The 24,978-nt window shown below is 38.6% G+C and overlaps 1 protein-coding gene across 5 annotated transcripts in view; it reads right to left on the reverse strand.

Annotated features, from left to right (window-relative positions):
* Positions 1 to 24,978, reverse strand: part of ZNF827 (zinc finger protein 827) — a 106,380-nt gene that overhangs the window by 30,737 nt on the left and 50,665 nt on the right. For all 5 annotated transcript variants that reach the window (XR_008732482.1, XR_008732485.1, XR_008732486.1 and 2 more), the window contains exons 5-8: positions 20,628 to 20,861; positions 8,302 to 8,550; positions 7,549 to 7,606; positions 3,012 to 3,115 (exon numbers count right to left, since the gene is read on the reverse strand). Coding sequence is in view for 2 of the 5 variants with exons in the window: in XM_027807727.2 (XP_027663528.2) it covers positions 3,012 to 3,115; positions 7,549 to 7,606; positions 8,302 to 8,550; positions 20,628 to 20,861 (645 nt within the window). In the remaining 3 variants the exon portion in view is untranslated. The remainder of the gene's footprint in view (positions 1 to 3,011; positions 3,116 to 7,548; positions 7,607 to 8,301; positions 8,551 to 20,627; positions 20,862 to 24,978) is intronic.

A 24,978-nucleotide genomic window follows, 5' to 3' on the forward strand; every position in this document is an offset into this window, starting at 1 on the left:
CATGCTGTAGTTACAAAGATAGTGATTAATCAGGAGAGACAATATATGTGTATTTCCAATATATATATATTGGAACATTGCATGCTGCTGAAAAACTCATTGGTAAGACCTGTAAAATAGCATATATAGTTCTGACTACTTGTATTTGCAGAAATTGATCTCCCTGAACAGAAGCAGAAAAAGGCTACGATATTGGTCAGGAAATGGAAACCTTATCACACTAAAAGAGACTAAGAGATGTTAACTGGCTTACTTTCCCAAAATGAAGACAGAATTGGGGGGATGTAAGGTGGCACATTTAGATGGTGAACATCACAAGGAAGAATTATCAAAGATGAAGAACAGCATTGGTGAAACAACAGAAGTAGAACTTGCTGTGAATAAATCCGGGGTGAAAAGAGAGTGGTCTCAGCCCTTCAAAGGGGTGAGTTTCTCAAACAGTGTCCTCATACAAATAATAAGGATGACAGGTTTAAGATAAATCTTGTTAACGAATGAGATTACATAATGTGGTTACCTATTATAGAAAAGAATTGAATTTGACACATGAGGTATCTTACTGTCCTATGTTCCTGTCACTCTTCCCAATTCTTCTGCAGCTAGGGTGCCAAGAAGCCTTGCAGACAGAAAGTTGGCAGGAGTCTGGGGATACAACAGCCCATATTGGTGTTCTTTTGGAAAGAAGCACTATGTACATCGGGTTCCACCAAGGCCACCCAAACCAACTGGCAGTGAAGGCATCCTCATGCCACTTTGTCTGCCTGAGTCAAGCCTGGTTGCAGAGAGCCAGCACAGAGCAGCAGCTCAGACCCCATGCCTGTCCATCAATCAGACCCTGCTAACTGTGGTGGCAGTGGCACGTAATCACATTTTTGGATATTGGCACTGCTTAATGAACACTCTTGACCATTAGCAGTTCATCTGCTTGGATTTTAGTTGATCTCTTGAAGATGAGACTGGACTGGGAATTTCCTGTCATTTTCTTATGCTGTTCTTTTCTACTTCTTACTATCCTGTTTCGAGGATGAAGTAACCCAAAACAAATCTCAAGTGAAAGCATAAATACCATTTATCCATGGGACACCACGTACACATTTCCACACCATTTTCTGTTACATCCTGTTGACCTTTACATTGGTTTGTTACTGTTCCTTTATGCTACTCTCTGCAGGGATGAAGTTTCTTCTGAGCTATCCATAGCACTACATAGACTATTTCTTCTCACAAGGCTGAAACTAGCAGGAAATCTACCTGTGGGTATTCTGCTGTTCTTTTACATGAATATCACATTTGTAATGGATTAAAAATTTAAATCACATTCCTGGTGCTACTGTGAAGTTGTGCTTCAGGTCCAAGAATTTATTATGAAGCTGAGAAAAATCAACCTATTTTGAATGATAGGGTTGTTCCAAAAATAAAATTGAAGCAGACACCAACATTTTTTATTTCAGTGTACGTGCTGCTATTACATATCAGAGTCTTATAACCACAGAACAATATGTATTACAACACACAGACCTATCAAAATAATACTTATTCCATAAGGCAGAATACGGGGCAGCATGAACATACAAATCCCAGATCCTCAGAAGCCATCGTAACACTCCAGGATGTCCTAACCAACTAGATACTTTACATCTTTTAAGCAGAAGATGAAACATGTCACCAAAACCCGTCTATAGTTCTAGTGGCCTCACTTAAAATGAGGCCTTACAGAGAATTAAAATTCTTATATATTAATCTAGGTATGATGTAAGAGTATTGCTGCTAGAGGCCATGTCCTCTGAGGTACTGAGGACTGCCTGAGGAGTCTGAGAGTTCTCATCTTTCATCTGGGTATATGAATATTCCATGTTATGCCAAGGTCAAAAGCCAGGACTGAAGTGCTAACCTGGTTTACATTTTAATACTTTAAAGCACCACACCTGATCTTGTTCTCCTTGCTCAGAGTTACAAAATCCACTACTTGCTTGCAGAAGTGTGGCTGAGGCTAGCCTAAAGACCCTTGTCCTTACGCTGCAAATTTTCTTCTTCTTCCTGCTATGCATATTAACCTTAGACAACATCTAGCTCTTACCCTTATCTGCCACTTCACAAGCTGTCAAATGACTACTCAAGCATTAAAAAGAATGAAGGGTCTGTTAAGTTGTAAATTAAATGACAGTCTATAGCTGAAAATTAGCAGTAACGTACCCAAAACTTTATTGATTGCTAAGAAAAGGTGAATAACCCCCCCCTACAGCTGGCTGTGTAATTACTGACCTTTAGAACCCAAGAGCTATTAATTTAAGAACAGATAGCAGTGAACTAGCAAGTGAGTTATTTTGCAGTAGGACAGTAAAGGCACGTATCAAGTTTTTGCACATGTTCAGTGCCTTTTAACAGTATTGTTACATGCCTTTTTTTTTTTATTTTAACGCAGAATATAACCCAAGCTACATCTGGACATCAAATACCTATCAAGTAGTTCAGAAGGTCTGTGCAAGTGTACCCACAGATGCTGAGGCCTTTCAGTATAAGAACTCTGCATCCTTCCAAAAGGATTTCTAAATTACTTAGTTACTGTTAAAGGCAGGAAAATTGTATTGCCAAGCCAGCTCAACTACTCCACTCCGATACACGTACTGCAAACATTTCATCTGTACCCCGAGAGATGGAAATGGCCAGTAACAGGAAAATAGCAGATATTAATCTGACATCAGTAAAGTTCCTTTACATATGGGAGAGACATGCAGAGAAAAACACACCTCTGTTAATACTGCTGAGTTCTATCTGTTAAGCACTCTTGTACAATTCACAGAAACAGTAGTTTAAAAGCTATTAATACAAATGCTTCAGTAATATTTAACTTTTTTCTTTCCCTTCTTAATAAGCACTTACTGTGATGGAGAGATAGCTGCCTTTTCACAAAGCAAACTACATTTTAAGAGCATTTGTCAGGTGGCGGAGTCAGTAAGAAAATTTTAAACAGATATATTAATGGGAAGTAATGAAATAGAAAGGTATCTGACCTGGTGCAGATGTCCTTCCATGAAGAGTAGTTTCATTAGGCAGGAGATCTTTTGAGTTGGAAGTGAATGGTGATTGTCTAAATGTGTCTTCAGAAAAGAAAGGGCTATAGGAAAAAATAAGATGTCTTTTTGTAAACAAAATAGCAGTTAATGGAAGAAGTAAATATGAGTTTTGACCCTATCATCTTAACATTGTAACAAATACCATCTTGTTAAAAACCCTATTTCATTTACAGAATTCATGTTGAAAGATATGCAGACCATAAGACAAGGTGTGCACAAGAGACATACTTTGGTAAAACTGCATCTCAGAGTGAAAACTGAAGTCCTTCTTCCCAAATGGCTTTAAAGTACATTTCAACATCTCAGATTTGCTATATCACAATACTATATGGATCATTAATATTGATACTTTAAAAAATCATATTCTACTGTCACATCTGGAAAGGACAATCAGGAAAGGTGGAAAATATTATTATTTAATAATAAGGTATATTGTAATTGGTTTTTAAACTAAACTTTTTCAAAATGTAGGTTAAGATGCTAAATAGTTCTCTTTTGACATGGAATTTCATGACTGCAATTAACTCCAGGAATTCGATTTTTAAAGCAGGAAACAATTCATATAAGCTAATGAATGGCTACTTCTCAAAGAGTATTTATTAAGTGCAAAAATTATCAGCTACTTGACTCCAAAAAGTCATGCTTTGGTTTTAATTAATAGGTAGTAAAAAGTCAATTTCAATAGTGAATTGGCATTTCTGCCAACATACTTTGTTTTCTGCTTAATTAAAGATCGTAACAGAAACAAGAATTCCTTGTCTACAACACAGTTATCAGTAAGAGGTACATAAAAAAATTCAAAATGGAAAAGGACAGTCTTCATTGGAAAACTTTTCTAAGGTGGTGTATTCCATTTGCATGCAAACTATTGATTTCTTACAAACCAAATGAGAATTACATTAAATCTGATCTCTCTCATATTGAGAATCCTTAACAGACTGGTAGTACGTGTTTCAAAGGTGCAGAACGGGAGACCAGCTCGTTTCTGCAGCCTGTTCTTATTCAGTGATAAAATCCAAGAACCTTTTCAGGATAAAGAATATACCATGAGATCTCACAAAGCCTTGCACAGTGGGTAGTCCATACCCAGAAAGTACGTGCCAGCAGCACCAACCAAGTTGACCCTACCAGTCCAGATACCCAGCGTGTCAGTCTAAACAACAGCAGTTGTGTACGTGTTCCCTCATACAGTTTTTCTGCAGAGAGTGAACAAGGTGTTCTCCACTGAGACACTGGTAACACTTTTGGTAATCATTTAGCTTCTCACCAAGTTTTTTGGCCATTATTCATTTTGTGCTGTTCCATATGTGACAGTTAATGGCATATTTTGGTATTTCTACAGAAGTTTGAACATAACCTTAAACACTGTCAACATTCAGTTGTGCTGAAGGGTAAGGCATGAAGCTGCCTCAAACCTGAACAGTTCAATGTATGCAGGTGGCTGAACAATGTGTAATGCTCAAGAAAACAAGCAATCAGGATAAAGCAAACCAGCTCTGGCCCACATGTGCAAAACAACTTTTTCCAAGACTCACATTTCCACTCAGGGGTGACATAATATAAAACAGACTGACGCTGTATAAAAATATGGCATCGTTTATTGCAACATTCCTCTCACTGGTTTAATAACGATTTGAAAGAAAAACACCAATAAAAAAAGTTTTATTACTGTTGAAACTCTTCAAAATCTTGTAATCCGCTCTGGTTTCCACATTGGCCTTCCTGCTTGTGCCTTAGATTCAGTCACTGGAACACTGCTTATTGCTGGTTCTAAGCAAAATGGATGATGCAGAGCTTATCTATTTCAGGCTAGGCCATCTATCATGAGCAGGCTGCTGTTGAAGACTGCATTGTATTGTGTCCCAAGGATTCCCCTCTCCGTCATCATCCTCCAGTGAATTACAGAACCATCCTTGGATACCTTTTTTTCTGCCTTCCTCTAGAATGGCAGCTGAGTCTCTTCAGTGTTGGCCCTATTAATATTTTTATTTCAGCAGATGCATCCTCCAGTTTCCAGTGCAAAGTATGGAGGGAGGAGCTCCTGCTTCATAGTAAGAAATTACATAAATTGTTCTCAATCGCCGTGCAAAGCCCCTTCTGATGAAGATAAAGCTTTAGGATTATTTTTTTTTTCTGGCTGCACTTTCTCCAGTTTTATGGCTACACAGTTCTCTAGATGAAAGAAACTTATCTTGGCATCTTATGTTGGCGTACTCACTTCCAGATCATTTGCTTCTCCACTTTTTGTCTTCATATCACAGATGGCAGGCTGTACCATCTCACTCAGCCATTGAACTGTGAGGAATCCTTGCCAGTTTCAGCTACTTAAGCAAAGTCATATGGAAGTATAAAAGTCCAGGAATACTCACAGGAGAAATGGCAACAGATACGCGACAGTTAGAAATGTTAATATGGAATAAGACAGCAAAAAGTGCCTGCGTACCCCACCTTGCTGGGCTTTGCTGATTTAAAATTCTCACCAATGACACAGCTTAATGTCTTTGCTCCCCAGCTACTCACAGGTGGACAATACTGACCTCACCTTGGCTCTCTGCAGCTGTCGGCAAACTTCACATAACAATTGTGATTCAAATGCCTTTCTGTCAGTGCTCCAGATGTAGGCTGGTGAGCCAAACTGCAACACCACACGTTTTCTTAATGCAGTCTGAGTGCCTCTATCCTCCACTGGCTGCTCCATCACATTCTATTTTTGAGAAGGCATCATACCCTTACCAGTAAAGACTTCCAGCTGTTTGTTTGGTTTTGGGTGGGGTTTTTTTTGCAAGGTTCTTTCAAGTCAATCTGTTCGAACTCGCAGGATTTAGTAGACTGACTCACTTCCCCTTAAGAAGCTCTTCTCATTCATGTCTTCTTCTGTTGATAGAGAGGTAAGATAAGAAAAGCACCCGGAAGAACTGAACCAGGCACTCAGCATTTCATGCCCTGATGGGTAGCAGTCATTATCAGGACTTCTCAGTAAAACTCACTGCAACTTTGACAACGGCCAATTGTCCTATCCTCTTAAAAGTTGGCAGCCAGAAGAAGGGGAAGTTATCTTTGAACTGGCCTCAACTTTTCCAGTTTGAGTATCTTTGATAGATCCAAAAGTAGCTCTGGATTCTCACGCCAGTCCTGCCGGTAACGTCATGAGAACACTGAAATCTATTTTCAACTGACTGTTTGTCACCCCCTCCCTGCTGTGCTCGCTGGATGGTTAATGAGTAGTTGGGCAATACATGTGCATTTATCTCCATATGTATCTCTCAGGCTTATGCTTTTAAAGTAGTCACAGGAAGGCTATGCAGGCTGCATATCCCACAAATTCCCAAACTAGCAAACATGGGAAGCATTCACAGTAGCCAGAAGTTAAAAGCTGAATTTAATTATCTTTCAACTTGTAACACCAAAAGGTCCCTAATGTACATTTACTGAGCTGGTCAGTTTATTAAAAACAAATTATTTACTTATTACAGTTACCATGAATGAATGGGATAGGCCTAGGAATTTAAGAACAACATACTTTAGAGATCTCCTCTTCTGCAAATGAAATGCTTTTCATTTTCTGTCTGGGCAAAGCTGTCTTAGCTAGCAGGCACTGAACATGCTGGGAACTTCTGCAGAAGGGGCTGCAGAATCACAGAAGGTTTTACTCTGTCTTTGAAGGAAATCTCTGTCACTTCAGTGTGCTCAGTCTCCAACCCATCCACACCGATCAGGGAACTTTCAGGTAGGAAATAAATGTACCCTTGCCAATTCTTACCTTCCCCTCACCACGGGCTCCTAAGGTTTTACCAAGTCTAGCTACCACTTATTATGGAAGAGCTTTGAAGAGCCCCCATAGGGGGGTCATATGTATGTAAACAACTTGTGGGCTTGTTCTCAGCCACAGTACTGTAAAGTGCGTATCTCTAACAGCACATGCTGTAACTGGATCATATTTTTAATTCCTGGATAATTTCATTCATTGTACTAATGAGACTAAATGTTTCATTAGCATTATCTCAGTCTGACTTAAAAATTCACCTCTAGAAGGCATTGAGATGATAGAAATACTAAACTGAAAATTTATTAAAGAAACCCAAGTTTGACAGAACACTGAATCAAAATCACCTCTTCTTACATTGGTCCACTTCTTAAAATCCAGTTGTCAGCCTGTTCTTCCCCCAAGCACCGCATGTACTATGTACAGTTTCTTTTACATTTCAGTTTTTGTAGAAAAAAATTCTTAAAATGATGTGTGAATACATCATCAGAGAACAGTCATTTTGGCCCAAAGGCCTTTTGTCTCATGAACTCTAAGCAATCAGATCTATAGGTGTAATTTTTCAGATATGGGTTAGTTACTCATGAAAATATCTTACACTTGTAATATCTGGTCACATTTGCAGGAGGCAGACACGTTTGAGTTCACAAGGCAAAATGAAGCAATGCCATTTACGCTACAGCTTTGTAGATAACAATGGACTGTACTTACCTGGCTGTCGTTCTGAGGGCATTATCTTTATTGTGGTTGTGCTCTTTGCTCACCTTTTCTGCAGAGGAATATACATGGGGTTTTTTTGTGATTAGCATATATCACATTTCCCCTATCAGGTTTTATTCAGCAGAACTATTTTAGTGCTTTCTGACATGTAATATGGAGTAATTTGGGGTAAATTACAGCATGATTAGCAAATGGGCATGACTATTTAAACTAACACCCAACAAATTTTTTGAGGTTCATATTTCAGTGTTAGTGCTCCGTGTAAAGTGTGCAATACAAGCATTCATTAAACACAGTTCTGATATCGTTGTCTTTATGTAATAGCTGAGGTTCACCTTCTTTGTCAAGAGAAATGGACATTGCAGCCCCAGGAGCACAGCATGCTGCAGCCACTGGCCACTTAATGCCAGTAACTATAAGTTCCCCTATACTCCAAGGCCTGGATCAACCCATTGGCACAAATTATTTAATTAGCCTTCAAAAACACGAGAGTTGAACTCCGGCTTTTCCAATTCAGTTCAAATATTGTGAACCTGACCTGACTGTCACAGTGCTCTAAAGCATATGCTAACTATGCAGGATGTTTGGTAAAGCTTTTGTGTTCCAAATGTGAGGGTAGAAGGGCTCTAACTCCTATTATTTTTCAGCCTTAGCAATTTCACACTTTCATAGCACTTTAACAGTTTATACACAATCTCTTTTTGTTCTTTAAATTCAACTATCAACTATTTCCACTGCTTTTACCTGATAACTGGAAGAGCAGCTCAGATGCCATCTTCACCGATATATCTTGGCTGAATAGATTTCTTTCTGGGAGCACACGACCTTCTGGTGTCTTCTGTATGTGTTCACTAATGTCTCGCCCTAATAAAGTGCTGTAGCCAACATTTTGGCTGGGTTGGCTGGGTGACACTGAAGCCTGCGAATCATGAATGTCAACTTCCATTGGTTCTTCCTTTATCTTTACCATCTGGGTATCCTTGTAACTCTCAGCTGCAAATATGTATTGAAAAAAATAAACAACCATCACAGTTATTTAATTAGGCTACGATTTTTCAGAGTACTCAAAGCAGGAATCACAATTACAAAGTTATAATTTGTATACCATATCACTGCAAATGGTAAGGGAAGTGAGCAGCTGACTGCTACGGTATTCTCCTGGGGGTTATAAATAGAAGGCAATCTCTTGAAAATAATTTTTCAAACTACAGAGCAGAAAATAGTTGCAAATTTGTAAATATAAGAGTTACATCACTTTCTCTGAATACTGGGTGATCACACATCAGTTAGTGAAGTTTTATTAAATAGAACTTGCAACTACACACCAGCTCTCCAAAGGTGGGCACGGAAGACCTCTTACAAACTCTAAATTACTCTTTATCAGCAGAAGTAACAGCACAGACAGTCAGAAGTATTGGTATGGGGCTAGGGGTGGGGGAGAAAACCTCATCTGCTCCTCTCCTGCACTTTCTCTTTTATGGAGACAACTACGTGAAGAACCAGTTTGTTATATCTGCATATGCTTTCCAGATGAGAGGAGTATTCTGGGGCCCATGCTCTTCTGAAGTCTGATTTTGTAACAAGCATAGATATTCCCTCATACGTTACAAGATCCAGTGACCTTAATAACCAGTTTCCATAAGCCCCTATCCTTCCTTCCCTGCTGCCTTCTCCAGTGTCCTAGGTCTAGCAAACAAAAACGTAGTCTAGAACCTGATTTGTAGTTCACTCTCTACACTTCAGATGCCCTGGGTGTTACTGAATGCTCTGATTTGGCTGCAAGGTAAGTGATCATTTTTCCTTTAGAGTAAAAGCTCTGAAACCTCAAAATCAAGGCCCCAAGGTGGTTTCCCTACCACACCCCAAATACCTATACAGCCTTTTTGATTCAGACTTTCTGCTGTGAAAAGAGAAGTTAAAGACCTGTAGAATTTATTCTCAATTTAGTTTCAGAGAATGACAATGAGGTTTTTGTAAAGATTTTCATTCAAGAGCACTCCTGAAAAGACACTGGTATCATAGCAGAACTGCCCAACTAGGTGTTGCCTCTGCTGGCTGGATGCTGACTCCAGAAACAGGCAGCCTAAGATGGGCAATATGCCTAGGAGAATCAAGAAAATAAATAAATGCATGACACAGTTAAATATCAGAAGTGCCATCCAGGTAAGGAATCATTCCAACAACAACAAGGTACATGGGTTTTATTAATTTTGCCTAAACCTGTACACATACTTCTGGTACTAGCCAAGATACTGCAAGATATTTAGCACATGCCCCAAATTGTCACCTATGTATCCTCCACAGCTGGAGTCAAGGGAAAGCATGAGTTTGAATTGCTCATGAGCCAAAGGAGGAAAAGGCCACCCTAGCACCCAGCAAGAGGCCATGGTAGAGGTCAGGGACAGGCACACTGCAGCACACAGAGCCAGAGAAGCAGAAAGCTTAGATGCTGAGTGGATTAGGAACTGAGAGAGTAGTCTGGCCCTTGTCCAGACTGGGGGAACATGATCAGATCTGTGACTGTGGGACAGCATGCTAACTGGTACAGATGGAGGCTGGCCATCCTGATAGCATTAGGTGGAGATGGAGGCACTGCGCAATGAGTTTCCTCACATGGAAGTTTCTTTTTGCCATTTGTCAAATTTTACTACTTGGAAGACTCTGATGTTTAAAATAAATAAATGAATACCAGTTCATAAGAAAAAGCCCAAACACAAACAATACTTTCTATTAAATTCAGGTCAGAGAGGAAAAAAAATGGGGGGTGGGGGGATCCACTAACTTCACTTGATAAATTAATCTGTTGCTGCTCTCCTCCTTTCTAACTCACATATGATTGTGTCAGCCTCACAGATTTTATTCCAAGTGTGAATGTTTCAAACACCACCAGGCCTTTTGTTTTCCATTACCCAATATTACAATGAATGTCAGAGGTTTGGTCATCTCTGGTAGCATCCTTAAGCTAGTCAACTGGTTGGTGTCATCCTGTAGTCTCTAGCCAAGACGAACAGAATCCCTTTAGCAAGAAGACATAAGCATTCCACCTAAAATTAAACTGGTATGTGTCATGAAGTCCTTTTTCATTCCCCTGGTTTCTCCCTCTCCCCACATTCCTGTTCTTAAGTGGAAAAAAAGTGGCTTTGCTGCCTACAGCTCTTTAAAATAAAAATAAATAAAAAATCAAAGCCAAAAGATAAAAGCCACTTGGATATGTTCCAGGAACAATTTACATGAAGTGCTTTCAGTCTTTTCTTATGACATTTCTTGAACTTTAAAAGAAATATATAAACATTGATAAAAATCTTTATGATCTACAAGATACTTTTCAGACTTTGGAAAATTTCATAGTGCCTTCTCAACTGAAGACAAGTTAGAAGTACCATATAATGCCTTTTTTGTCCTGTTAAGCAGATTTTTTTTAATTTTTTTTTTATTTAAAGCTTCCATTATCCTTGTATTATAAAACCACAGAATGTTGCATCTGTGTTGAAAAGTGTAAAAATAGCATGCTGTGCATTGAAAGTGAACACAGAACAGCAAAGGAACACATCAGGTAACACTGTCAATCAAAAGCTCAGGTAACTGCAAACAAATGAGTTCTTCAGATGTCTGACAGACCGAGCTCTGCACCCAACTGCCAAATTTAGGTGCAGAGTCAAGCTGACCTTTGCTGCTCTCTCTGCTTTTAAAATATTCTTTCTATTTCTGTTCCTGCTCCACACAGTTTAATTCCCTGTCCAGCAGATGCTTTTGAATCAGACAGACTGATATGACCCCAACTAAGGCAAGAGTCAAGCAATACCGATGACCTTCTCTCCCTCACAATCAGCTGGCAGGCAAATTGTCCTAACTAAATTTACATATTTGATCATTTCCTTTGACCTTTATCACCACAGCTGCACCCTATGATCTGACAGAATGTCCCTGCAAATGTGAATCCTGTCATACTCCGACTGCCAAAAGCAAACACACACAGAAGACTGAAGGAAGGTCCCTATAATAATTTTACAAGAGGTAACGACAGGGAAACACAGTCAAGTGTGTCCCATGAGCAGCAACCACAGACACACAACCCATCTGTAACAGATCTTGGGCTGGTAAAAGACAGCAGTTAAAGCAGTTAAGGTTGTACCCACAGCCATCTCACCATACCAGCAGTCAAACTGTAATTTCTTGAAGATTTATTTTCCTTTCTGTGCTACAAACTATTCATTTGTGGAGTAAGGTGATATCCCTTATTTCCTTACGTAGGTATCTCACATGGTCATAGCATAGCTGAAGTTTTTCAAGTCAAGGAAGGACTGGTACACCAAAAGGTCTCCTAGTTCAAATAATTAAAATCATAATAGCTTTAGGTTTTTTTCAATTTTTCATTTCTCCTTCAGTAGGTGAGCTAGGTTAAATAAACTGCAACATATCAGAACACAAAGTTAGGGCTGCTCTTCATTCCAAACTAATCTGGATGAAGCTCAGAACAACAGCACAGCAGTGAACATTGCTCATCTGGCAGAAAATGAACTAAATCACCTAATACGCCTTTTCCTGCTGTTAACTTTGTGATATGGAAACAGCTTAACAAAACAAAAGAAAATTATTGCATACACAGATGTACTATCATCAAGCCACAGAGATACTGTTTTTTTCTTTACAGGGCAGTATAACTTTTAATCAGCTGATCTATAAAAGCCTCAATTACATTCTGTTCACATCAAGTGAGACAATTTTCCACATCAGATATGAAAAATGCAGCATCGGACAGGCTTGTTCCAGGAGAAAGCAGTTTCTTCCACAGCTTTCAGGTTCTCTGGCATTCACAAGTTCAAGGAACTGCAAAGTAGTGGCACTTGCTAAAAAAAAAAACCCCAAACATTACAGAAGAACAATACTCATGCTACCTAAAAGCACAGGGTACAGCATTCAGCCCTGAAGGACTGACAGTGTCACCTCCAGAAGGTGTAACACTAAGAGTGTAATTTAATCTTAGACAATGCCTCTCTACAGCCTAGGACAGAGATTGCCAAGACGGGGTGCCAGTGAGGGCCCTCAGCCCGTTTCTGTGAGACATGCTGGCTACCCTGCAGCACACTTCAGGTCTTACCAAGGTGAGCCAGGGGGTCCTGAGGTAACAGGAGATGAGGGGGAAACACCAATGGAATTCCTCAAAGGAACTAAAGGACCTGTTGGAGCGGGTCCAGAGGAGAGACACAAAAATGTTCAGAGGGCTGGAACACCTGTCTTATGAAGAAAGGCTGAGAGAGTTGAGAATTGCTCAGCCTGGAGAAGAGAAAGCTCCAGGAAGAACCTTATAGCGGCCTTCCAGCACTTAAAGAGGGCTTGTAAGAAAGATGAGGACAAACTTTTAGCAGGGCCTGTTGTAATAGGACAAAGGGTAATGGTTCTAAACTGAAAGAGGGCAGACTTAGACTAGACATAAGGCAGAAATATTTTACAATGAGGGTGGTGACACACTGGAACAGGTTGCACAGATCAGTGGTAAATGCCCCATCCCTGGAAACATTCAAGGTCAAGTTAGACCGGGCTCTGAGCAACCTGATCTAGTTGAAGATGTCCCTGCTCATTGCTGGGGGGTTGGACTAGGTGACCTTTAAAGGTCCCTTCCAAGCCAAACCATTCTATGATTTTATGAAGCACTTGCCTGCTCTAGAGGGGACACACTGAACACGCTCTTCTAATAGAGCACAGTCTACTTTTCACTTTATTTGAGATGAAAGTCAAAATCAAGTGCATAGATTTAATAAAAAGTGTAAGTCATGTAGTAAATATACTGCTTTTCTGATACAGTAACTGTCCAGTGACCTTCCATTGCTGAAATCAAATGAATTCTTGTTAAATTACTCAAACTTCTTACCACCATTTTATTTAAAACTTCATCCTGCAACTAAAATTCTAAGTTGCTCATATTTGCTGAAATGCCCATCAGCTTTACAGATCAACTTTATGAATCAACATAGAAAATAAAGCCTTTCCCATATGTCTCATAAATTGGACTCATGCACTAGTTTTCACAATCAAGTAGACAGGGCTAACTAGTGGGTCAACTTGTACTGACTTCAAAAGCTTTCAGTATGGAGAATCAGGCATTTTGTTATGCTAATTGTTTTGATTTGCTAGAAATAAACATGCCCTAAAACAGCTTAAATAAAATCTCAGAGGTAGTGAACAGTTGGCAAGCCCTGAAGGTTCTGCTACAGACACAACAAGTAACATCTGATGTTCCCTAGGGCCCTGTGCTTGATGCTTTATTTTGCTAGTATTTTTTTCAAACTGCTGTTTTATATAAGACAATGTCAATGGGCCTTGAATCAATGTAACAGGATCCTGCACGTAAAAAAAAAATAAATCATAAAATGGCTTATATTTGTTGTAGTGGAACATCTGAACTCCCATGTTACAGAATTTTGCAACTACAGGTTTAGTTTCATAAAAATGCAAACACCAACAACAGAAAAAAAGAGCAAATTAAAGCAATAGACTAATTTGAGTTATGATACACATCTGCTACTCCCTCCTTTTAAATGGTAGGATTATCATGCTTACCTGAAAGACCCTACTTGCAGAACACAGCCAATCCCTCAAAACAGATCAAGAAGAATTTGATAAAAAGTCTACACGTGCAGGGAATTGTTATTTTACAATATATTCCATGTAAGTCCATGTAAGTCTCCCAGTTCAAGAAAATTCTAGTCTAGCATTTCTGCAGCAAGCTGTACCTTTGCAGAGAGCCTGACTCCAGTTCTCCTGTCTTTACAAGCTGGCTCTCTAAAGGCAAGGGGGACTGCAAGAGGCCCCTCTGCAAATATTGTGCATCCACAAGGCCCTGACACGCGGAAAAAACTTGACACTGCCCACTTTCCATAGCTCTGTGGCAACTCCCACCTGGCTGAATATCATCAAGGAACAGCGGTAAAGCAAAGGATCGGGGTTGTTTAAAATCTTTGGTGACAATTCCTAAATAAAATAAAATAAAATAAATCCAGAACACCAAAAGAAACACATTTGAGCCACAGGCATTATGACTTCTTATTATTGCAGATTTCCTAATCTTTTAAATTAACATGGTTTTCATTAAATGTCAAGATCACCCTGACATGGAAAAAAGGAAAAAGGTGATCTGCAATAACTTAAAGGTACAGTATAGCATCAACTGAACTAAAAGCTAGGCTCTGTTGTAAGGTACTTGTTTTTCCGTGATTTTTGTTGTTTTGTGAGGGTTTTTTAAGATCTATAATTGAAAAAGACTTTGCAGACTTCTATAATCCCCACCCTATATTTCTCTGTGAATGGGCAGAATTTTTTTACATTTCCACTGCTTCTGGGTTTAGACATTAAGTGTTGTCTTGAAACATGGTAAAAACTATCAGTAGCTACAAATCCATTACTAGTTGAGTTCTTTTGGATTATGTTACTTTGCAGATGTCATGGAAAAGCTTATTAAACTGAATGAACATACTATGGCCTGACAGGAACTTCACGTAGTACAGCATTGGCAGATGAGTCTCAGAGTCTTTTTTTTCCTCAAGATTTCTTTTTTTCCAAATCTGGAAGCTGACACATTGCAATAGTAAATCTAGCTATCTAGAAGTTTGTATCTTTTTCTATATGTAATTAAATCACAGCTTCACTCTATCCATTCACAATCAATTTCACATTTCTGATGGTTAAAAAAACAAAAACCACTTGGCTAATAGCAGGATTTAATCTGGTTATGTGACTTGCCATGGCTTGCTATCTCTTCAGTTCCCTTCAAGAGAGTCTTATTTTGAGTCCTACACTTCCCCACTTACTTTCCTGAGCTTCTACAGAAGCACCTGCTGCTGCCCAGAGCTTTCTAATGAGCTATTTAGAGACCAAGGAACAAAAGACTTCCCTGTATTTTCACTCCTCTGCCCATTATCAAGGCTCTTTAAGCAGGGATGAAAGAACTTGACAGCTCCCCTGCAATCTAGGTACAGAGACTCTTATGAGGTCCTGACAACAGCAACCTGCAACGACAGCAGCCTGGATCCATACAAGCTCTTCCCAGAACAGTCCATGATGTTACGAAAAAAAAAATATGTAGGAAGGTTAGTTTCTCTGTCCCCCACCTCACTCAAAGAACGTAGTAATGTACTTTTTCTTCACCATAGTAACAATAAACTAAAAAGTCTGCTAACACAACCCCTGAAAATATTTTGTGACTGCCAAGAATAATAGCTTACTAACCATGGACTTGTTTTTGTTGTCAATTCACACTGCTGATGACAGCCAAACCTAAAGCCACCCCAGCCTTAAAATGAGGTAAATCTGACAACAGCTGTCCAGCCACACACACACAGATAGCACTCCTAGTTAGCAAACTTTTTTAACTGATACTGTTATTCAGTTCCTCTGGAAGTCTATGCTGTTGTGACTGGACTGGTTTTGGTATGAGGTAATTTAAAGCCTTCTCAGATAGCCCTTCCTCTCGCCGTTCCCTAATGCACGATGTGCCGTTTTTGGAATAGGAGTAGCACTGAGGTATTCTGGCCTTCATCTTATGCTAGAATTCTACTATAATTCTTCTTTTCCTTTTCCTCCTCTTTTTAAATAGAAGTTGTAATCCATGTGGCATCAGTTAAAATGTAAGATACAGTGTCAAAAAAATTAACTACAAGGTATGAAATAGGAAATTAGTATCAACATTTTCAAGTGGATAAAGACTTAATCAAAAAAGGAAAAAAAAACCCCAAACCCTGTAATAACCAGCTGTGCTGGAAGAGAAATTGTCATGTAATTAGGTGATAATAAATGGAGTTGATCAAGAATGCTTTTGGAATCAATTGTATGCAACATTTTACTTCATGACCTTGGCACAAAAAGTAAGTATGCACTAATTGCATCTGCTGATAACCCTAAATTATGATACATTGCTGGTACTGGGGAATCGGCGTATTACAAGAAGCACTGTGACCTGAGGATTGAAGTAAAAAAAATCCAAAGGAACCAAATAGTACAAAGGTCATGCATTTGCTAGTCATAACAAGGATATGCGCAATACAAGGGGAATCAATCCACTGAAAAAAGAGAGAGGGAAAACAACCTGAGTTACTACTGAAATGCAAAATGACTACATTTCACAAATAAGATATAGCTGAAATAAAGGCAAACGTGATTCAGACAACATTTCTAGGAAAGACAGGGACATATTAATGTCATAGTTCAAGGCACCAGGGTAAAACACTACTTTTAAAATGCTAGTATCTGGAATAGATTTTATACACCTCCAGCTATGTATTCATTGTTGGACAAGGCGGCAAAACACTGTACACTTCTGAAAGATAATACATGCCCCAAACATATTAGCAGCATGACTATGTCGGTAGAAAATGAGAGTTTAGATTCAAAAATTAGCATGTAAATGCAAACATTTATTTTAAATTTCAGTCTCCTCTGAAACCTACCTTTCAATTTACAAGACTGAGTGTGTAAAACTGACCAGGGATCACTGGGTGCACACTTAATTAAACAATTTGAGAATGAAATTAGCTTTTCCATGAAAAAGAACTAGTAAGAATGTAGAAAACTGGTACAGGTGTATTTGGAATATTACTTCTACTTCTTACAAGTAATTCCATGCAATATTTAACAGGAATTTAAAATCTTGCACGTATGGCACCCTTCCAGACAGAGATGAGAGTGATCTGGCCCACTCCATTATCTCCTCAAATCTGTTTGCTTACCGTTGGACCTTGTTTCAGTCAAGTCTTAGTAATGGACAGAATTCACAACTCACCTTTGTACATTCATATAAATCATGATAGTCATTTTGAGTTCCGTAAAATGTAGGTTGAAAGTCTGCACTGATGCTTGAACTTTGCCCATTAACCCCCAAAGACCATTTCTTCCAAATGGGAGTTTCATTTATTTTTAAATAGCAGATCACTTGTTAGGAAGTTTTGTTTTGACTGTCTGGATGGAAATGGGTTCCACCTAAATGTACCCAAGAGACATTGAGCTTCTTAGCTTGAATAATTCTCTGGAACAAGTACAACTAGGTATCAAGTGACTAGGTATCAAGTTTGTGTACTGAGAGGTGGAAGATCTGAATCCAAGTGGAACACAGTGGAGAAAAAAAATGGTATAAAAGGGCTTAGCATCTCCAGGTAAGGTCCAGCTCCACCAAAGTAATATGCAAGGTAAGGGCCTTATCTTCAAGACTGGGTGAGTGCTGCTAAAAGCATGCAAGTGTCCTGACAACTTTTTAACCTAGTGAGAAAAGAGCACACCTTGCACAGCAGAACTAAAATAGACAGCTGCATGTGATTTTCTCTTGGTTTTGTACATCTGTCTTTACCATGACAACTAGTAAATGTTAATGCTCTACTACAGTAAAATATATTTATTCTTCTAATTTTCCTAGGTTTAGTTTCTGAGTGGCTGAGAAGTCCCTCCATTATAAGGGCTGGTGATTTGCAGTAAGTCTCTCAGTATGCACCAGTGCAAGCTAGGCTGCAGAGATGGAAAGGCCTTCTGCTACACTATACAGGCTCAGCTAAGAGCTAGCAACACAGCATCTCCATTTGGGAAAAGAGATTTCCCAGTGAAAAATATAAACCAGTGTATCCTTCACATGAAAGGAGACAGCAAGGTCTAGGCCTAAATCCCAAGAGGTTCCCATGAGCTGCAACAATCAGCAATATTATTGCTCGGGGAATAACAGAAGCATGTATGTCAAGAATGCAAAAAGCAAAATATTATTATGTCGGAAATCCCTTGCTGAATTTGTATGCAGTACAGGTTTTGGTAATTAGTATTACACAGAAGTAAGGGGTTGGGGGGGGGGGGGGGCGGGGAAGTGAGGATGTAATCCATTCAGTCTTTACCAAGAATATATAGAGCCCGGAAGGACCTGACTTAAACCCAATTATATAATATATCAAATCTAATAAGGGCACTTGACTGAAGATTTCCCTCAGACGGTACAACATCCAGACTACTCATCCCTTTCCTTTTTTTTTTTTTTCTTCTCCTTTCAGTACTAGGAAAAAAGGAGCAAGTTTGGTCTTCTTTTTACTTTATTCTGAATAAGTGGCTTAACTGTTTAAGTTCTAAATCACCAAAACCAGAGCGCAGAATTGCTTAAGGTAAGTTGGGAAGTCAATAGTGATCTCAGAGTATTCTACCAGATAAAGTAAACATTCAAAAACACTAGAGGCTACTGAACTTTGATATTCCTCCTATATTTGTCCTACATTAAACTGTACCTTTGTGTTTTTCTCCTTTATAGTTTCTGCCTTAGTTGATAAACCAGAAAAGTGCAAGTTGAAAATAGCCTATGTGATAAACTTGGTATAACCCCACCCACTGGCTGATTCAGGAATACCAACTGCAGCAATTCTGGCTAAGTAAATCCTAGAGTAATTCTTTGCTTTCTAATGTACAGATTAACCAAAAAGACCACTACCAGCAAAAACTGCTCAATCACTAGGAGTCACAAGGGAAATGTTAAACTAGTGTATTTCTTACTACAGCCTTCAAAGACTGGTAATTCCCAACAACAGTGACTGAAGACTTGACCAAGATTTTATACATACCAGATTTTACTCGTATAAACAGATACTTAAGGCACAAATATTCTAATATAATAGTCTTCAATAAAACTATTTAAACACAGACTGCTGGTGCTGAACTCAAGATTCACAAACAATAACCCTAGTGTTTCTGAAGTACATGAGAAATCATTAAGTTACAGAGCTTTTTCTTTATGAAAATAGCTATATCCATTTATATGCACCAAGAAAAATAAAGTCACGGGTTAATATTCACTAGGCTGTAAAGTTCTGTTACTAGAACACCATACTTGTATCAGTTACCAGCAGCAACAGTGCACTATATCAATAACCAAATGTTTAGTATTTGGGAGCCTGTGAAAAACTGGAAAACTTCTCTGATCAACTCTTGTACCTGGGAAGCACTTTTTGCACCATTAACATGGAAGGCTTGCAAAACAATAATTCAAATTCTTCTGCAAATTAAACTGTGCAGGTATGAAAAGAAATCAATTACACGTTAGAATTTATGGGAGAGATCCCAGCCAGTTGAAGTCTTTGAAGTAGAAATTTGAGCTCAAATTCAATTTTGACAGTATCCAATCAAGCCAAATAATTTCAGATAGTCTGGCAGGAATTTCAGAAGTTAATAGACTTCTAAGCATTTCAAATGGCACCTCTTGTGTGACTTTGGCATACTTAAAAAAAGAAGTCTTGTCCAGTTTTGGAGAAGACTTAAAAATGAAATGATTCACTTCAGGCGTGGAAGTACAAAACTCAGACTTACTTTCACGCCTTGGTCCTAAAAACTGAAGTCCATTAAATAAAGTTCAAAGCCTTTTCGTCACTCAAACTGTTCCCAGCAGGGAGAATTCAACCCTTTTACTTTCCCTTAAAGTTAAACCCTAATTCTGACAGGCAAAGAATAATTAGCAGAACCTACATTTTTATTTGACTCCCTCCAGTAGTAACAGTACATATGTGTATACACATGCACACTGTCTACTTCTCTGGCAGAAGGATGTATCACTAAGCCAATGTGGGCGAGTTCAAGTGATCTCCCTAACAGCAGAAAGTTGACACAGTTTACATTATTTGTTTAATAGCGTATCCTATAATTTTGTGATACTGTCAGAAAAAATAAAAGGTTTTAAAAGTCGTCATTTCTAAAGTTGTATCAGGTGTAGTTCAGTACAGACACACTTTCTTATGATGTTAATGAAGTGACACATCAATAAATCGGTATTAACATAGTCTGGTAGATTTTAAAAATGACAACATCTAAAAGCTTTAAGGCATCATTTCTTTTGACTTATCCTACAGTCATTAATTTGAAAACCAGAGCACAGACAATTAGATACTATGGCAACAGACCAAACTGAGATGTATTACATATATGAACCTGTGCAGACAGACCTTTTCAATTGTTCCTTCACTTGCTACTAAAGCTAAACATTCCCTCTGCAAGGTAACCTTGCTAGCAGACACACAAAAAAAAAAAAAAAAAAAAAAAAAAAAAGTTTAATATTATTAAATATCTACCTGAGAGCTTCATGAGGAGCTCAGATGCTGCCTTGACTGACATGTCCTGCCTCATCACATTTGCCTGCACTTCCGGTGGCTTGAGTTTCTCCTCAGGGATGTTTGGAGCTGAGGCTTCGGATTCGTGGCTGAACACATAGCTGGACTGAGACAAGGCTGAACTTGCAGCTTCTTCATCCTTAGGCTCCTCTTTCACTTTAAATTTAGGAGTCAAGGGCTCTTTTTGATTTGCAGCTGTCAAGAGAAGGAAAGAAGTGAGACTTAATGAGGTATGTAATATATAATCACAGAGCAGCTAGTAACAGGAAGAAACCATAACCCAAGAAATGTTAGAGCAGGTACTGAAAGTGAGCATGTCAAACAGCATTCAAAGATGCTTCAAGAAGTAAACAAACTTCTCCATCTTTTGTACAAAGGGACAGTTTTGAAACACAAAACCTGCATGTACCAGAGCTCACGAAACCGTCCTTCTCTTATGTTTTTGCCTCTACTCCTCCTAAGAGCATTACCCTGATCATTGGTTTGTAGGTCTTCTATAGGCTCGACAGAAGTTTAAAACATCATTTCACGTAAGGGCAAATTTGGCAAAGCCGTGGGTACTACATACTGAGTTCTTTGAGCATGGAAAAGAAGCAAGAGATGAAGACTAGAAAGAGGAAACTAAGAAGGGAGTAAAAGGGATAAGACAGCAAATTCTTAGGTCCTAAAAGTTGGTATTTTCAGAAGACACCATTTCAGGTTCAACACCCATAAAAAAGAAAGTTTAAAATAATCCTTTCAAATACTCCATGTAAGCAGCTGCACAGCCTCAGAGAAGGGTACAGTGACCTTGGGGCTGCTTAAAATTTACGCACTGAAAAATGCTGTTCTTGAATGGTCTTTCCAATACCCCTTGACAGCAGTAGATCCTTGGCACTGCATTTGGCTGAAGGGATAAAACCAAGAACACCTCTTAAACAACACTTCCAAACCCCAAGCAATATAATTCCACAGGCAGACTACACGACAAACTATTTTTCAGCAGCTCTTCTTGTAATTTTTTAGGTTGGTCCAGTAAGACACAGTTCCTTCCCTGTCTCTTAGCGGCTTTTTCTTGTTCAAAATTTCACTTTAAATTCCCAGTAACACACAGCAGATGACTCGTTCAGTGCCCTAAACTTTGATGAGTTTACATCTTTCTTACCTCTCTAAACCTCTGTCTCCACAAATATGAAAGATAGAGCCTTGTCCCCATTTAGTTATCTTTCTGAGCTCCCTCACCATTTACCTCACTACCTCTCCTACATATTTTCCTCCTTCCACATGACAATCCCCTGCCTACCCTCATGACTCTTGCAGATGAGCTCTGTCAAATCTCATTCGGACCCCATAAGAATCATGCATAAGAATCAGCATTAGAAGCTGATGTGCCTTGCCTGCTGCAGAGAACTGCTTTACAAACCCATTACACAAACAGGAAAAGCCAAGGAACCGGCACATCACAGGGAGCCATTGCTCCCTCACACTTCAGAGCTGCCACCCAGGATAACAATGCTAAAAACAATGTTGACAACAGATATTCTCCTCAGCAATTCCCTCAAAATCTGACTCCTAAAGAATGTGAATTCCTGCATCCCACTGTGAGCTCACCATCTCCCAGAGACTTCAGCCCTAAAATACAGGGTACAACTGTCATCTTTACCACAGATGTTTCCATTTGCTACTTTGAGCTTTGTTCATTTTCACACAGTCCACTGGTTTGTGGTTTTCTTTTTATTTTTTAAAGTTACTACATTACCCTGTAACACAATACTTGCATCTTTTCAGTTTATATTCCAGGGTTGTTTGATTTTTCTCCTTTCTTATTGGTTGGCAAGCCATTACCAAAGAACAAGATTAAAGCAAGTGGTATAAACAGTGTACACATAAGCAGCATGTACATACACATTGGTGCTTTTCACTACTTCAGAAATTAAATTAGCTTATATGTGTAATTTTTAATATGACCTATAAGCACTTTTATAAGTATCAGGAGTTGCTTTTTCCTTTTTACAAAAAAGAGTAAAAGCAGAAAAATGAAACATTAAAGCATGTTTTAATTCATCAAAATACAGGTTAAGGCTCTCAAACCAATCTTAACTTTACCAAGGTACTTTGAAAAAAACTTCCATCTGTCTTCTTTATCCAGGTCTACATCTTTCTACCTCAGTCTATTCTGAGGTTTGACCTGAGGTGATGAATGGTCAGCCAAAAAAAAAAACCATAAAAAAAGCCCATACCTTCTATGCCACACTACCTTCTACATTCCTTCTCTTTTAAAACATGCCGCTCTAGCTGCTACTGATATGAAAAATACTTTCACCAGGAGCTGAGTACAACTGATACAGAACATTCTGCCTGAACTTTCAGAGAACCTGGAGGAGAATAAATAAATAATTAAAATAATCTTTCTTATTTATTAATTTCAAGAAGGTATTAATTCAAATTGTCCCAGAAAATAAAGGAAACATGAGTCTGAGTGAAGAGGTAAAGATGATCCACTGAAAACAATCATTAAGCTGTGAAGCCAGCTATGTTTCTGCCGATGAACGAGGGCAGAAAATGAACCAGGTAGAAGAAGCACTATCAACAAGGTCCAGCATACACTTTTACCATTTAAGATAGAGTGATATTAAACTCACATACACAGATCAGTGTAAGCTTGCTACCATACACCATGGTCCATGATAAACCAGATAAAGAACAATGTAAGAACATCGATAAACAAATAGAAGCACTGTAACAGAATCCATGTAATATCACAGTCAAACTATGAACTTTTTTCAGAGTCAGACGCTACAGTATGCAGTGGGAGATGCCTTATGGATTCCCCTACCACAAAGAGGAGGATCAAAAGGGGTGCTTTTAGAAGAAATTAGCATTTATTAAACGCTTTTATCACCATGCCAAAACTCAGCAGTCAATTTGACCTAATCCAAGGGCAGGTGTTAAGCAGCACCTCTGTGCTCTTCATCTCAGGATATTCTCAAACTCTACTGAGATGAAGCCAAGTTCTAATAGCTCAGAGAACTAAAAATGCAAGGTAGGTCACATCAGAGTTTAAATAGCTTCATGACAGCGACACATCCAGAATGAGTTGAACAGGGTATCCGTCAAGTTTCCCTTCTTTCTTATGTCTCACTTTCCCTTTCTTTCCCTACCTCACACATTAACTCTCCTACTGTGACAGCACATGCTGCTATAAGCCATTGCTCCCTCACACTTCAGAGCTGCCACATGGGATAACAATGCCAAAACTATGTTGAGAACAAATCCATGAGCACAACATCAGACATAATCTAAACAAGCTCTTCATGAGATCAGTATACTCAGTTTGTCCCTGTGTGTCTACAAGACATCACCTATGAGAAATATAAAACATGGTTGGGGTCCCACAATCCAGAGGAAGTCCTGAAGACATGCATTTGGCGGTATTACATCAAGCAGAAAAGAAACCCAGACTACTGTTCTTACCTATGTTGCTGGTTCTGCCTACTCTAGCTGCTTTGCTTTGGACAGGAGATAGAATTAATATATTAATTAAAGTTTTCTTTCTTTAACAGACAGCACATCCTTTGAACCAACCATACTTTCAAAAAATCAAACATTTTAATTGTAGGCATATCACAAAAATGGAAGAGTTATTTATCTTCATTTTCTTCCCCTAGAAAACAAAACCAATTAAAATCAGACAACTACTGGGTCAGTTTTAACCCTACTGCTTCAATTAATAGGGCTTTCACTTTTTATTGAAATATAGTAAAGCAGATACCAGTATAAATTTAGCCTAAATAGAAGGACGAATTAAAAAAAAGAGGAGGCTGTCCAGTCTATCAGATGCATGCATTAAAACTACAGGGGGAAAAAAAAACCACCCAAAAATAATCCTCATCACTCTTGCCTCTGTCCCATTTTGGATCCACAATCATGGGTAAAATTGCTAACACATGGGAAATAGCAACAATGACGTGTCCACTAGTCATATTAGGGAGAACAATAAACAGATGTAAGAAATAACTTTTCAAATAAGGTGAAAAAAAAGTTGACTGAGACCAGTTTTTAAAACCTATGATTGAAGAATCTTTGAAAAATTATAACTAGACAAGGATTAAAAAGATGGTGTTGACATCTATCACAGTCTACTTGAACAACAAATTATTAGTCCCCAGAAGGAATAACATCTATCTACATACAAAAATAGATAAACATACATATACTTAATTTATATTTAATTTACATTCATTCTGAACTGCAATGAGAACAGACTGAAGGATGTGTTGCCTGCAGACTGAATCAAAAAAAACCCCCAGCAAATAAATTTTGAAATATACAG

This window comes from Falco cherrug, chromosome 1 (assembly GCF_023634085.1).
Source record: "Falco cherrug isolate bFalChe1 chromosome 1, bFalChe1.pri, whole genome shotgun sequence".
Lineage (NCBI taxonomy): Eukaryota > Metazoa > Chordata > Aves > Falconiformes > Falconidae > Falco > Falco cherrug.